Below are 13,386 nucleotides of genomic sequence, written 5' to 3' on the forward strand. Positions count from 1 at the left end.
GGGGTAAGACATGATGTAAGACATGAATAATGTAAGACATTGATGATGTAAGAAATAGATATAAGAAATTGATGGTGTAAGACATTGATGTTGTAAAACTGGTGATGTAAAACATATGTAAGACATTGACGATGTAAGACATTGATGATGCAAGACATTGATGATGCAAGACATTGAACCTGCAGGACTTGAGTGAGCATGGCCCTCAGCAGTCTGAGCTCCCATTCATGTATTTCCTCCATACATTGACACATCCTGTCAATAGACATATAAGCAATCAAACCAAACATCTACCAGCTAGTCACTATAGATTCACAGAATCGTTTAAAAATCCAGAAAATCTCATCTAATTATATTCGTTATGTACACAGTTCACAGCAGGTATAAAAGGTGTAGTGAAATGCTTGTGTGCTTAGCACCCTCAACATAACAGTACAATAATCTATATAATTATTGCACTGCAATCAGTCAAATAAAATAAAAAGAATAAACTCAGGGAATGAGTGCACTGACTGATTAAGAAGATATGCCATTGGTGGAGAGAATCACCTGTTCTGATGAACATATTCTCCATCCCACACTGCAACATTGACAATGGTCTGCTTCAACTGCAAATACATTATGAACAATCTTAATGATCACTTAAATTCATGTGCTGTAGCATCGCTAAGAGTGTCACACAAGTGTCCAAAACGCACCTGTGACTGCAGCACCTGCAGAGCAAGATCCACCTCCTGGACAGCAGCTGTGACAGTCTCGCTGAACTGCATAGACACAAACACACAACACTCACTCAAAGGAATGCAGCTAATAACACTGTAGTGTCATGAAATGCAGACTTTCAATTAAATCCAGACGTGTGAGGTGAGTGTTTGGCTAATGACCTGGTCATGACATAAACAGAGCTCATCCACCTGGACGAATAGCATCACCAGCTTCCAGTCTGCGTCTAGATCAATGGCCTATTAGAGAGAAGTACAAGACACAGTCAGAGATGAAAACCAGTACAGGGAGGCTGTTAAGGACAATGTGTTGGGTTATGTAGAAGGAGAGATACTAGAATACCTGGTTCCTCCTGAGGGTGAGGGACAGTTCCTTTGCCTGCTCTACAAGAGCTCTGAAAATTAATGAAACATTGTTTGAAATACATTTTTTTCTTTCTTTCTTTCATGCTCTCACAGGGAGTTGAGTGTAGCTGTGGTTTACCTGTGCTGTGAGGATTCAGAATACAGATTTGTCTGACCATGAAGACTCCTGGTCATTTCAGGGTTAAACATGGTCAGCAGCTCTGAAGTGACAGAGAGAGGGGAGGAAGTTGCTTGATTATTAGTGAAATCAACATTGTCATATGCACATTACTTAGCATTTAGTATGGGGTGAAAAAAGCACTATTAGAAATGGCTAACATGTTTTTACTATCAACTAACTTTGACACACAGGTAGAGTTAGTTGGTTCCTTATCCAATAAAATAAATGGATACACATGCAATCTGTTTGATCAGACAAGTATGGCATCTAGGGCTTTCTTGGTACTAACATACAGTAAGTACCATGTGAGTTGAGAGTACAGTATAATGCTCTATCGCATTCATCTTTATTAATGTCCTTTTTCTATTGTGTGAGAGGTACAATAGTCTATCTCTTATGTGTGAAATGCTTTCTGTGGAAATTGTTGGCAGCAAAGTTGCAATTTGGTGATTCTATCTTGGCTTATTGTTAGTGGTATCAGGGTTGGTCCTGATATCAGACCAATAATGATATCACACAGTAGTGGGAGGTTAACTTATATTAACCTCTTCTAAAACCAATTACTCTCAATGATACTAATTGATACTGCAGTAATCTACAATAACCTATTAGACAAGGAAGAGTGTTCAATAGTTACAGTAAGTTATATAAGAGCAGGCCTGACACTCCCATTATCACAAGTAGGTAACTGAACTGATTTAATTTCCCTCCAAATGTACCCTCTTTTCAATGCTTTTATCCTTTTCAAGCACAATCATATCTTCAAAAATGGTTAAAAAGCCTAAATTATGTCTGGTCATAGATTATCTTGATGAAATTAAATAAACGTTCTACTTACAGTTGAAGTCGGAAGTTTACATACACTTAGTCATTAAAACTCGTTTTTCAACCACTCCACAAATTTCTTGTTAACAAACTATAGTTTTTGGCAAGGCGGTTAGGACACCTACTTTGTGCATGACACAAGTAATTTTTCCAACAATTGTTTACAGATTATTTCACTTATAATTCACTGTATCACAATTCCAGTGGGTCAGAAGTTTACATACACTAAATTGACTGTGCCTTTGTAGCGGTATTTATTAGAGAGGGGTAAAGAAAGATTTTGTTCGGGCGCCAGGCAGGTATTAACCATGCCGAAAGGAAAATAGTAGAATAGAGAGAGTACCACTACCAGACCCACACATATCAGCAGAAGAGACTGCCTAGAGTGTAAACAACTTGGAAAATTCCAGAAATTATGTCATGGCTTTAGAAGCATCTGATAGGCTAATTTACATAATTTGAGTCCATTTGAGGTGTACCTGAGGATATAATTCAAGTCCTACCTTCAAACTCAGTGCCTCTTTGCTTGACATCATGGGGAAATCAAAGGTAACCTTCCAAGACCTCAGAAAAAAAGTTGTAGACCTCCACAAGTCTGGTTCATCCTTGGGAGCAATTTGCAAATGCCTGAAAGTCCACGTTCATCTGTACAAACAATAGTACGCAAGTACAAACACCATGGGACCGCACAGCCATCATACCGCTCAGGAAGGAGACGCATTCTGTCTCCTAGAGATGAACGTACTCTGGTGCAAAAAGTGCAAATCAATCCCAGAACAACAGCAAAGGACCTTGTGAAGATGCTGGAGGAAACAGGTACAAAAGCATCTATATCCACAGTAAAACGAGTCCTATATCGACATCATCTGAAAGGCCGCTCACCAAGGAAGAAGCCACTGCTTCAAAAGCCAGACTACGGTTTGCAACTGTACATGGGGACAAAGATCATACTTTTTGGAGAAATATCCTCTGGTCTGATGAAACAAAAACAAAACTGTTTGGCCATGATGACCATCGTTATGTTTGGAGGAAAAAGGGGGATGCTTGCAAGCAGGTGGCAGCATCATGTTGTGGGGGTGCTTTGCTGTAGGAGGGACTGGTGCGCTTCACAAAATAGATGGCTACATGAGGATGGAAAATTATGTGGATATATTGAAGCAACATCAAGACATCAGTCAGGAAGTTAAAGCTTGGTCGCAAATGGGTCTTCCAAATGGACAATGACCCCAAGCATACTTCCAAAGTTGTGGGAAAATGGCTCAAGGACAACAAAGTCAAGGTATTGGAGTGGCCATCACAAAGCCCTGACCTCAATCCTATAGAAAATTTGTGGGCAGAACTGAAAAAGTGTGTGTGAAGAAGGAGGCCTACAAACCAGACACAGTTACACCAGCTCTGTCAGGAGGAATGGGCCAAAATTCACCGAACTTGTTGTGGGAAGCTTGTGGAAGGCTACTCAAAACGTTTGACCCAAGTTAAACATTTTAAGGAAATGCTACCAAATACTAATTGAGTGTATGTAAACTTCTGACCCACTGGGAATGTGATGAAAGAAAGAAAACCTAAAATAAATCATTCACTCTACTATTCTCTCTACTTCCGCGACCCATATAAGGCCCTCCCCCGCCCTCCTTTGAAAAGCTGACCACGACTCCATTTTGTTGCTTCCAGCCAACAGACAGAAACTAAAACAAGAAGCTCCCGCGCTCAGGTCTGTTCAACGCTGGTCCGAACAATCTGATTCCAAGCTTCAAGACTGCTTCGATCACGTGGATTAGGATATGTTCCACATTGTGTCCAACAACAACATTGACGAATACGCTGATTCGGTGAGCGAGTTCATTAGAAAGTGCATCGGCGATGTCGTACCCACAGCAATGATTAAAACATTCCCAAACCAGAAACCGTGGATTGATGGCAGCATTCTCGCGAAACTGAAAGTGCAAACCACTGCTTTTAACCAGGGCAAGGTGACCGGAAACATGACCGAATACAAACAGTGTAGCTTTTCCCTCCTCAAGGCAATCAAACAAGCTAAGCGTCAGTATAGAGACAAAGTAGAGTTGCAATTCAACGGCTCAGACACAAGAGGTATGTGGCAGGGTCTACAGTCAATCACGGATAACAAAAAGAAAACCAGCCCCGTCGCGGACCAGGATGTCTTGCTCCCAGAAAGACTAAATAACTTCTTTGCTCGCTTTGAGGACAATACAGTGCCACTGACACGGCCCGCTACCAAAACCTGCGGACTCTCCTTCACTGCAGCCGATGTGAGTAAAACATTTAACCCTCACAAGGCTGCAGGCCCAGACGGCATCCCCAGCCGCGTCCTCAGAGCATGCGCAGACCAGCTGGCTGGTGTGTTTACAGACATATTCAATCAATCCTTATCCCAGTCTGCTGTTCCCACATGCTTCAAAAGGGCCACCACTGTTCCTGATCCCAAGAAAGATAAGGTAACTGAGCGAAACGACTACCGCCCCACAGCACTCACTTCCGTAATCATGAAGTGCTTTGAGAGACTAGTCAAGGACCATATCACCTCCACCCTACCTGACACCCTAGACCCACTCCAATTTGCTTACCGCCCCAATAGGTCCACAAACGACGCAATTGCAACCACACTGCACACTGCCCTAACCCATCTGGACAAGAGGAATACCTATGTGAGAATGCTGTTCATCAACTACAGCTCACCATTTAACACCATAGTACCCTCCAAACTCGTCATCAAGCTCGAGACCCTGGATCTCGACCCCACCCTGTGCAAATGGGTCCTGGACTTCCTAACGGGCCGACCCCAGGTGGTGAGGGTAGGTAACAACATCTCCACCCCGCTGATCCTCAACACTGGGGCCCCACAAGGGTGCGTTCTGAGCCCCCTGCTGTACTCCCTGTTCACCCACGACTGCGTGGCCATACACGCCTCCAACTCAATCATCAAGTTTACCGACGACACTACAGTGGTAGGCTTGATTACCAACAACGATGAGACGGCCTACAGGGAGGAGGTGAGGGCCCTCAGAGTGTGGTGTCAGGAAAATAACCTCACACTCAACGGAGCACCCCCCTATCCACATCGACGGGACAGTAGTGGAGAGGGTAGTAAGTTTTAAGTTCCTCGGCGTACACATCACGGACAAACTGAATTGGTCCACCCACACAGACAGTGTGGTGAAGAAGGTGCAACAGCGGCTTGTCACCAAAAGCACTCACAAACTTCTACAGATGCACAATCGAGAGCATCCTGTCGGCTGTATCACCGCCTGGTACGGCAACTGCTCCGCCCACAACCGTAAGGCTCTCCAAAGGGTAGTGAGGACTGCACAACGCATCACCGGGGGCAAACTACCTGCCCTCCAGGACACCTACACCACCCGATGTCACAGGAAGGCCATACAGATCATCAAGGACAACAATCACACGAGCCACTGCCTGTTCACCCCGCTATCATCCAGAAGGCGAGGTCAGAACAGGTGCATCAAAGCAGGGACCGAGAGACTGAAAAACAGCTTCTATCTCAAGGCCATCAGACTGTTAAACAGCCACCACTAACATTGAGTGGCTGCTGCCAACATACTGACTCAACTCCAGCTCACTTTGAAAATGGAATTTGATGGAAATTGATTTAAAAAATGTATCACTAGCCACTTTAAACAATGCCGCTTAATATAATGTTTACATACCCTACATTACTCATCTCATATGTATATGTATATACTGTACTCTATATCATCTACTGCATCTTGCCATCTTTTTGTAATACATGTATCACTAGCCACTTGAAACTATGCCACTTTTATGTTTACATACCCTACATTACTCATCTCATATGTAAATACTGTACTCTATACCATCTACTGCATCTTGCCAATGCCGTTCTGTACCATCACTCATTCATATATCTTTATGTACATATTCTTTATCCCTTTACACCTGTGTGTATAAGGTAGTAGTTGTGTAATTGTTAGGTTAGATTACTCGTTGGTTATTACTGCATTGTCGGAACTAGAAGCACAAGCATTTCGCTACACTTGCATTAACATCTGCTAACCATGTGTATGTGACAAATACAATTTGATTTGATTGGATTATTCTGACATTTTACATTCTTAAAATAATGTGGTGATCCTAACTGACCTTAGACAGGGAATTTTTACTAGGATTAAATGTCAGTTATTGTGAAAAACTGAGTTTAAATGTATTTGGCTAAAGGTGTATGTAAACTTATGACTTCAGCTGTGTATATACACCTGATGAGGGTCAGATTGCAAAGGGAGGAAATTTGGCATGGGAAGGAGGTGGATCAGTCAGCAGACCAACATGTCTTATCAACTAATCATATCTCTTATCAAACAATCTTATCAACCAAACAAAGTGTGTTTTATTGAGATTTTATTTGACTGAGACTGTAATTTTAGTGCTTAAGGTCACAGGAAATTGACAACGTGGTTGGATGCTTTAGAATTTGTCAGCTATTTTTGTGTGTGTACTTGTGTGCGTGTCTGTGTCTGTCTGCCTGTCTGTCTGTGTTAATAGCCTGCGTTTGTTGTCTTCTGGTTCAGATAACTGATTTGATACATCAAGGAGCCCCTCAAATCCCCCAAGAATAGCAGGCTTACCATGAAGTCTCAATAACACTCTGGACAGCTCACTGCTTCAGGGAGAAAGAAAAACAGAAGTCTGGAAAACCTTTCTGTGTTCACATTTAATCATCCCTAATGACACCTGGTTTTATTTTTTATTTAACCTTTATTTAACTAGGTAAGGCAGTTAAGAACAAATTCTTATTTACAATGACAGCCTACCCCAGCCAAACCCGGACGACATTGGGCCAATTGTACACCGCGCTAAGGGACTCCAAATCACGGCCGGATGTGATATAACCTGGATTCGAACCAGGGACTGTAGTGACGCTTCTTCTTGTTCTTAACTGCCTTAGACCGCTGCACAACTTGGGGGCCCTGGTAGTGTCCCCTTATCTATCAAGGTTAGAGAAATTGATGTGTTGCTTACCTTTGTGCGTGGGGCAGTCCAATGGCCGAGATCACAGCCACATCTGAGGGTCTGACACTGTGAGCTGGAGAGAATAGAGTGAAATTAGGAGACCGCTAAAAACCGCATTGGTTGATCGTTCAGAACAGCCAACTCAACTCAAAAAGGACTAAAGAGACTGAAGATAGATCTCTGTATTCTAGGTGTCCAGATATAGAGCTGAATGAACCCAGACAGATCAGGCCGGCTTCAAGACCAGACCATATGGCTCTTAGATCTGTTAAGATGTACTTTACATCCTCAGCAGTCAATCCATTGTATATCACTAATGACTGATTGTTAGTGAACACTCACCTGAGGACGGAAGGGTCTTGGAGAGAGAGGTGTGGGTGCAAGGCATTGCAGAGGCTGGGAATAACAGAAGACATTTTACAGGTCACATACTATTGAGAAGGGTTCAACAATTATGAATGAACTCTCAAAACTTATTCAACATTTTGCTCAGAAAACTTGGGGGACCAAATAAAGTCACCTGTGGGAGCGAATTTGGCCCGAGGGCTACTTTATTTGGTCTCCCAAGTTTTCTGAGCAAAATGTTTTAATAATTTTTGTTGTTGGACATAAAAGACTGGATAATCACCATAAATCTGCTCAAAGTGATTAAAATAAGTATTCCCACACTTAAATAGAAAGACGTGATCGTATCCCAATGTCATCAAAGTTTGAAATTATTTTGTTTTTGTCCAATACTATATCCGTTTTGGATTCTAGCGGTCAATTTGCAGTGTACAAATGATTTATAACTATGTTTTTTCCCCTCTACCATCCGCTCAAGGAAAAATCGGCACACGGCTGAATGTAATTGGGGACCCCTGCTTTAGAGATGAATAAAGTATCTATTTCTTCTCTCTCTATGTTACAAATACTGACACAATGCATTCACGAATATGAGTTTAACACTGTAGTTTTGCTCGATGAGTGTTATCTTCTTAGAAAAGAGAAACAGTTTTTAACAGAACACATTCAACAGGAATCCTCCCCTATGATGTTGCCATACAGTAGAAACAAGAGAGTTCATTGCCCCCTATGTTGTTGCCATACAGTAGAAACAAGAGAGTTCATTGCCCCCTATGATGTTGCCATACAGTAGAAACAAGAGAGTTCATTGCCCCCTATGATGTTGCCATACAGTAGAAACAAGAGAGTTCATTGCCCCCTATGATGTTGCCATACAGAAGAATCACTGTGAACCTACGTAGTCAGAATTACCCCTTAAAAACATTGAAGGGCCTAGTCAGAACTAGTGAGCACATTTCTGAGGTGAGGCAAAAACAACATTCTTCTTGCACAGCCAGAATCCAAACATGAAGTATACAATTCTTGTCTCACCCCTGAAAGCCTGGTTTTAATTGACAAGGTCCCTAAGATGTTACTTTATGACAATAATCACGACAAGAATACAACTTAACTCTACTTAACTCTACTCTCCTGCAAAACTAAGACAAAAATACACTGATGTTCTTCACTTTACCCAGTTACTTTTATATGTAAAATGTTCAGATCATTTGAATAGGCTATAGAAGTGCATAGAAACCTGTTGCCGTGGGGAACCCCAGCAAAGCTATAACCAGTAATGGAAGCATCCTTTGTCTGTCAAAGTTTGTCCTCATATAGCCACCAGTTGTCTTCTGTCTGTCTGTCTTTCTGTTTGACTGTCTGTCTGTTTGTCTAACAGCTCCGTTGTCTTGGCGTATTGTCCATTACCGTCTTGCTGCCCTCTACCTTGCTGTTTGATGTGATTTACAGATATACCTGTCCATGGTAAAGCACACGCATCATGTATATGCATAGTGGGAGGGGTTGGGCTCACGTTCAAGGGAATGGATGGAAGGAAATGAAAGCACGGACAAGAGAGAGAGAGAGAGAGAGAGAGAGAGAGAGAGAGAGAGAGAGAGAGAGAGAGAGAGAGAGAGAGAGAGAGAGAGAGAGAGAGAGAGAGAGAGAGAGAGAGAGAGAGAGAGAGAGAGAGAGAGAGAGAGAGAGAGAGAGAGAGAGAGAGAGAGAGAGAGAGAGAAAATATGGGGTTGCTTTTATGTTTGAGATTTAATCGCTGCACAACGTTTCATAAAACTGACTGAAAATCATTGTTAACAACATATCATGCCATGTGACGAGCAAATATTGGGGGTTAGGCTAAATATATAAGTGGGGTGAGTAACTTATTGGTATTGTGACAAAGTGTGTTTTGTGACATAATCTATCACCTAGAAAAGTTGAGCTGGCACAGCACCAGCAGAGGGATGGAATTTGTAAGAGTTGAAGCTCAATTCAAATAATTCTGGATTTTGATATTTATACACTAGCTCCTTTCCCTATGGTCAAATAAAATCACATGCTTGGAATACATACTGGTAAACGCCTACAACAGTAACTATTACCAGTTAGACTCCCCTCACAGGTATGCTTCCAGTTCTCACAAAAAGAAATATGTGTACTCGGGCAGTAGTTAGAAAACAAAGACAATGCGTAACTGTTGGTGTGCCCCACTTTTACATGAACAATTTCCAATGTCGTATTATTATTTTTTACTTCAGAGCATCCTATTTGTATTTATCCATATATTCTACACCTTTAACTGCTTTGACAATGGTTTTATACAATAGACGCAAATCACAATCACAATCTTGTAATTATGCATTGCGTAACATTTTAAAATGCAATCTCTTCAGGAAAAGCTTCCTTGGTAAAAGATTTCTAGTGATTGCTAGCTATATAACTAACAGGGATATGTGAAATACGTGATATCCTTGACTTCCTGCTACAAGGACAGGGAGCTTAACCTATAATGACTACATGTTACAAAACATACTGTATTTCAAACTGTATGAAAATAAATCTGTAAATAAGAATTTGTATTAATTATGAGTGCAGGCAGGAATTAATTATGAGTGCAGGCATTGAATGGCTGGCTGATGAAATAGCTACACTACATGACCAAAAGTATGTGGACACCTGCTCATCGAACATCTCATTCCAAAATCATGGGCATTAATATGGAGTTGGTCCCCCCTTTGCTGCAGCCTCCACTCTTCTGGGATGGCTTTCCACTAGATGTTGGAACATTGCTGCGGGGAGTTGCTTCCATTCAGCCAGGTCAGGTCAGGCACTGATGTTGGGCGATTAGGCCTGGCTTGCAGTCGACATTCCAATTCAACCCAAAGGTGTTTGTTGTGGTTCAGGTCAGAGCTCTGTGCAGGCCAGTCAAGTTCTTCCACCACGAACTCAACAAACATTTCTGTATGGAACTCACTTTGTGCATGGGAGAATTGTCATGCTGAAACATGAAAGGGCCTACCCCAAACTGTTGCCACAAATTTGGAAGCACAAAATCCTCTAGAATGTCATTGTATGCTGTAGCGTTAAGATTTCCATTCACTGGAACTAATGTGCCTAGCCCGAACCATGAAAAACAGCCCCAGACCATTATTCCATCTCCACCAAACATTACAGTTGGCACTATGCATTCGAGCAGGTAGCGACAAACCCGGATTCATCCATTCACTCCAGAGAACAGGCTTCCACTCCACTTCCACTTTTTATGGAGATTGCATGGCTGGAATAGCCGGATTCACTCATTTGAAGGGGTGTCCACATACTTTTGCATATATAGTGTATTGTGCAAGAGCAATGTAAAGAGCATGGTTTCATAGTTTCATCATAAATGGGTAATATGAATGGGCAACCATTTGATGGTGATATGAATATACGCACATTTAATTTCTTTATAGATTGTCCTCAGGGCACATCTCTTGGCCAGCCATATGTGCCTGATGCTTCATAACAGTGACAGTGTGTCGTTAAATTGCTTGATAATTTATCTTCATGATCAGTCTCTATTGATTACAGAGGTGAGGGACTGCCAGAAGGAAAGGTGAGGGAGATATATTATACTTGATTACAATATGTATATAACCTGTTATCTGTTTCTTCTATCAAAAAGGATTAACAGATTACTGAACTGAAATGTATGAAATTGCTTGACTGGACTGTACAATCATGCACCACAACAACAAGATCCAGTCCATTATTTTTCTTGATTCACCGTACTGTAAATGTAATGTAGATCTGAAATCTACATCAACAAGTAAATGGTTCCAATAATTTTTCTAACATTAATTTCCCTATAGGGGATTATAGAAACACTTAAAATAAGGGCTGTTTCACATAGGGGCGGTAGGGTAGCCTAGTGGTTAGAGCGTTGGACTAGTAATCGGAAGATTGCAAGTTCAAACCCCCGAGCTGACAAGGTACAAATCTGTCGTTCTACCCCTGAACAGGCAGTTAACCCACAGTTCCTAGGCTGTCATTGAAAATAAGAATTTGTTCTTAACTGACTTGCCTAGTAAAATAAAAATAGGCTTACCCTGGTGTGATGTTTTGATAACCATGTAAATCTCTCTAGGACAAGGTGACTTAAATCAATATATTTTACTATATTTATCGCCCCCCCGCCCAGTAATGAAATAATTATTAGCTGCTAATGTGGCTATCATAAATTACTACAAATGCCATGATGATCTGGACGAGACTGCTGAATCGAGGCAAAGGTAAGAACCTCTGGATTAACTAGCTAATGTTAGCTAAATTTAGTAATAAATAAATTGGCATAATTTCTTGTGCAAGTTTTAAATTTACACAATACCTATTAGCAAACGTGTCAGCTAGAGATAACTTGCAGGAGCTTGCAGGGATTTGTAGTCTTGTATGGTGTCTACTTTGATGCTAATAAGCATTTTCGAATCTGAGAGTCAATGGAGCTGAATATATTGATTAAAGTCACCCTGTCTGAGAGAGATTTACATGGTTACCAAAACGTCACACCAGAGTAAGCCTGCATGAAACCCAGACCCTATTTTAAGTGTTTCTGAAATTCTCTATGGGAAAAATGATTGGTGGAAAAACGATTGGAACCATTTCCCTGTTGATCGCTAGGATTTCTGGGTATTATGACACCTCCACTTGGGGGCTCTATTGACAGACATAAGATGGCCAGGACAAGTGAACACCTGGATGTGTCTTTCTGTCCTTTATTGTTCTGTGGCAGTAATCATTCTATCAATCTGAGACATGATTACTGCAGTGGCCTGGACTCAAGTGAGGTGTGTACCAATTCACATAAAACCTTACCATATAGAATGCTGATTTCAGATCAGTTTGAACTATATCAGCACTCCTAATCTGAGACACTTGACACAATGATCACTATCTCACTTCAATCCTGATAACTGCAGAGTACTTACACAATACTTTATCTATCTACCAAGGACACACAATTCTCATGACACTGTCCTCTCAAGCACTCTGTCTAGCTATCATCTTCATTAGGAGCCCTGCTTATCTTTGGCTTTACAGTTTGTGCAGCTCAAGATGCCAGTACACTCTCTTTGTAATCTCATGCCCAACGATTTCCTATACTTGGGTTAACAAAGGTCAAGATTGACGAGTTGATCCAACAGACCTTCATCGGGTGGAAGTGTATGGGAGTGAGATTAATCACTTTTTGATCTTCTCTGTGATCTTACTGTTGTGTTTTTGTCATGGTGTGTACAATCATTTTTTAATTTAACTATGTTAAGAAGAAATTATTGTTTACAATGACAAACTACCCTGGCCAAACCCAGATGACGCTGGGATAATTGTGCACCGTCCTATGGGACTCCCAATCACAGACAGATGTGATACAGCCTGGATTCGAACCAGGGTCTGTGACACCTCTTGCACTGAGACGCAGTGCCTTAGACCGCTTCACCACTCAGGAGCACAAATTGTCCTGCGTTGTTTGAGCACAGAAAGTATTTTGATGCACACTTTGCTATCTGACCGTCAGTAGCCTATGTTGCTAGACAGTCTACCTGGGTTCTGATCCAGGAGTTTCTCATACTGCTGTTTAATTATGTGTTACTTTGATCTATTTTTTACTTAACACTTGTTTTTTTCTCAACTTCTTAAAAGCATTGTTGGGAAGGGCTTGTAAGTAAGTATTTCACTGTAAGGTCTACTACACCTGTTGCATGTGACAAATAAAATTTGATTTGACTAGCTGATATCCTACACATCACAATGTACAATGAAGCCTGAGCTTAGCTTCATCATTTCACCTCCTTTCAATTTTTTTTTACAAATATTTCTGAAAAGCAAAAGTGTAGTTTTATCAGCTTCCTTTAATGTCTATGGTTTTACTGGGAGTGTTATTTCAAAGACAGTGGTTCCACAGATTGGTCCTCACCCAGTTTAGTTTCGGCAGCACCCTTTGGATCT

The 13,386-nt window shown here is 41.3% G+C and overlaps 1 protein-coding gene across 1 annotated transcript in view; it reads right to left on the minus strand.

Annotated features, from left to right (window-relative positions):
• The window catches only part of LOC118387146 (phospholipase B1, membrane-associated-like), a 31,919-nt gene extending 23,060 nt beyond the window's left edge, over window positions 1–8,859 (minus strand). The window contains exons 1-10 of the mRNA XM_052524036.1: window positions 8,663–8,859; window positions 7,423–7,476; window positions 7,090–7,153; window positions 6,696–6,730; window positions 1,207–1,288; window positions 1,066–1,117; window positions 885–962; window positions 699–764; window positions 550–608; window positions 180–255 (exon numbers count right to left, since the gene is read on the minus strand). Of these exons, the coding sequence (XP_052379996.1) occupies window positions 180–255; window positions 550–608; window positions 699–764; window positions 885–962; window positions 1,066–1,117; window positions 1,207–1,288; window positions 6,696–6,730; window positions 7,090–7,153; window positions 7,423–7,476; window positions 8,663–8,738 (642 nt within the window). The 5' untranslated portion in view covers window positions 8,739–8,859. The remainder of the gene's footprint in view (window positions 1–179; window positions 256–549; window positions 609–698; window positions 765–884; window positions 963–1,065; window positions 1,118–1,206; window positions 1,289–6,695; window positions 6,731–7,089; window positions 7,154–7,422; window positions 7,477–8,662) is intronic.
• Window positions 8,860–13,386: the final 4,527 nt, after the last annotated feature.

Source organism: Oncorhynchus keta, chromosome 8 (assembly GCF_023373465.1).
Source record: "Oncorhynchus keta strain PuntledgeMale-10-30-2019 chromosome 8, Oket_V2, whole genome shotgun sequence".
In the NCBI taxonomy this organism is placed as follows: Eukaryota; Metazoa; Chordata; class Actinopteri; order Salmoniformes; family Salmonidae; genus Oncorhynchus; species Oncorhynchus keta.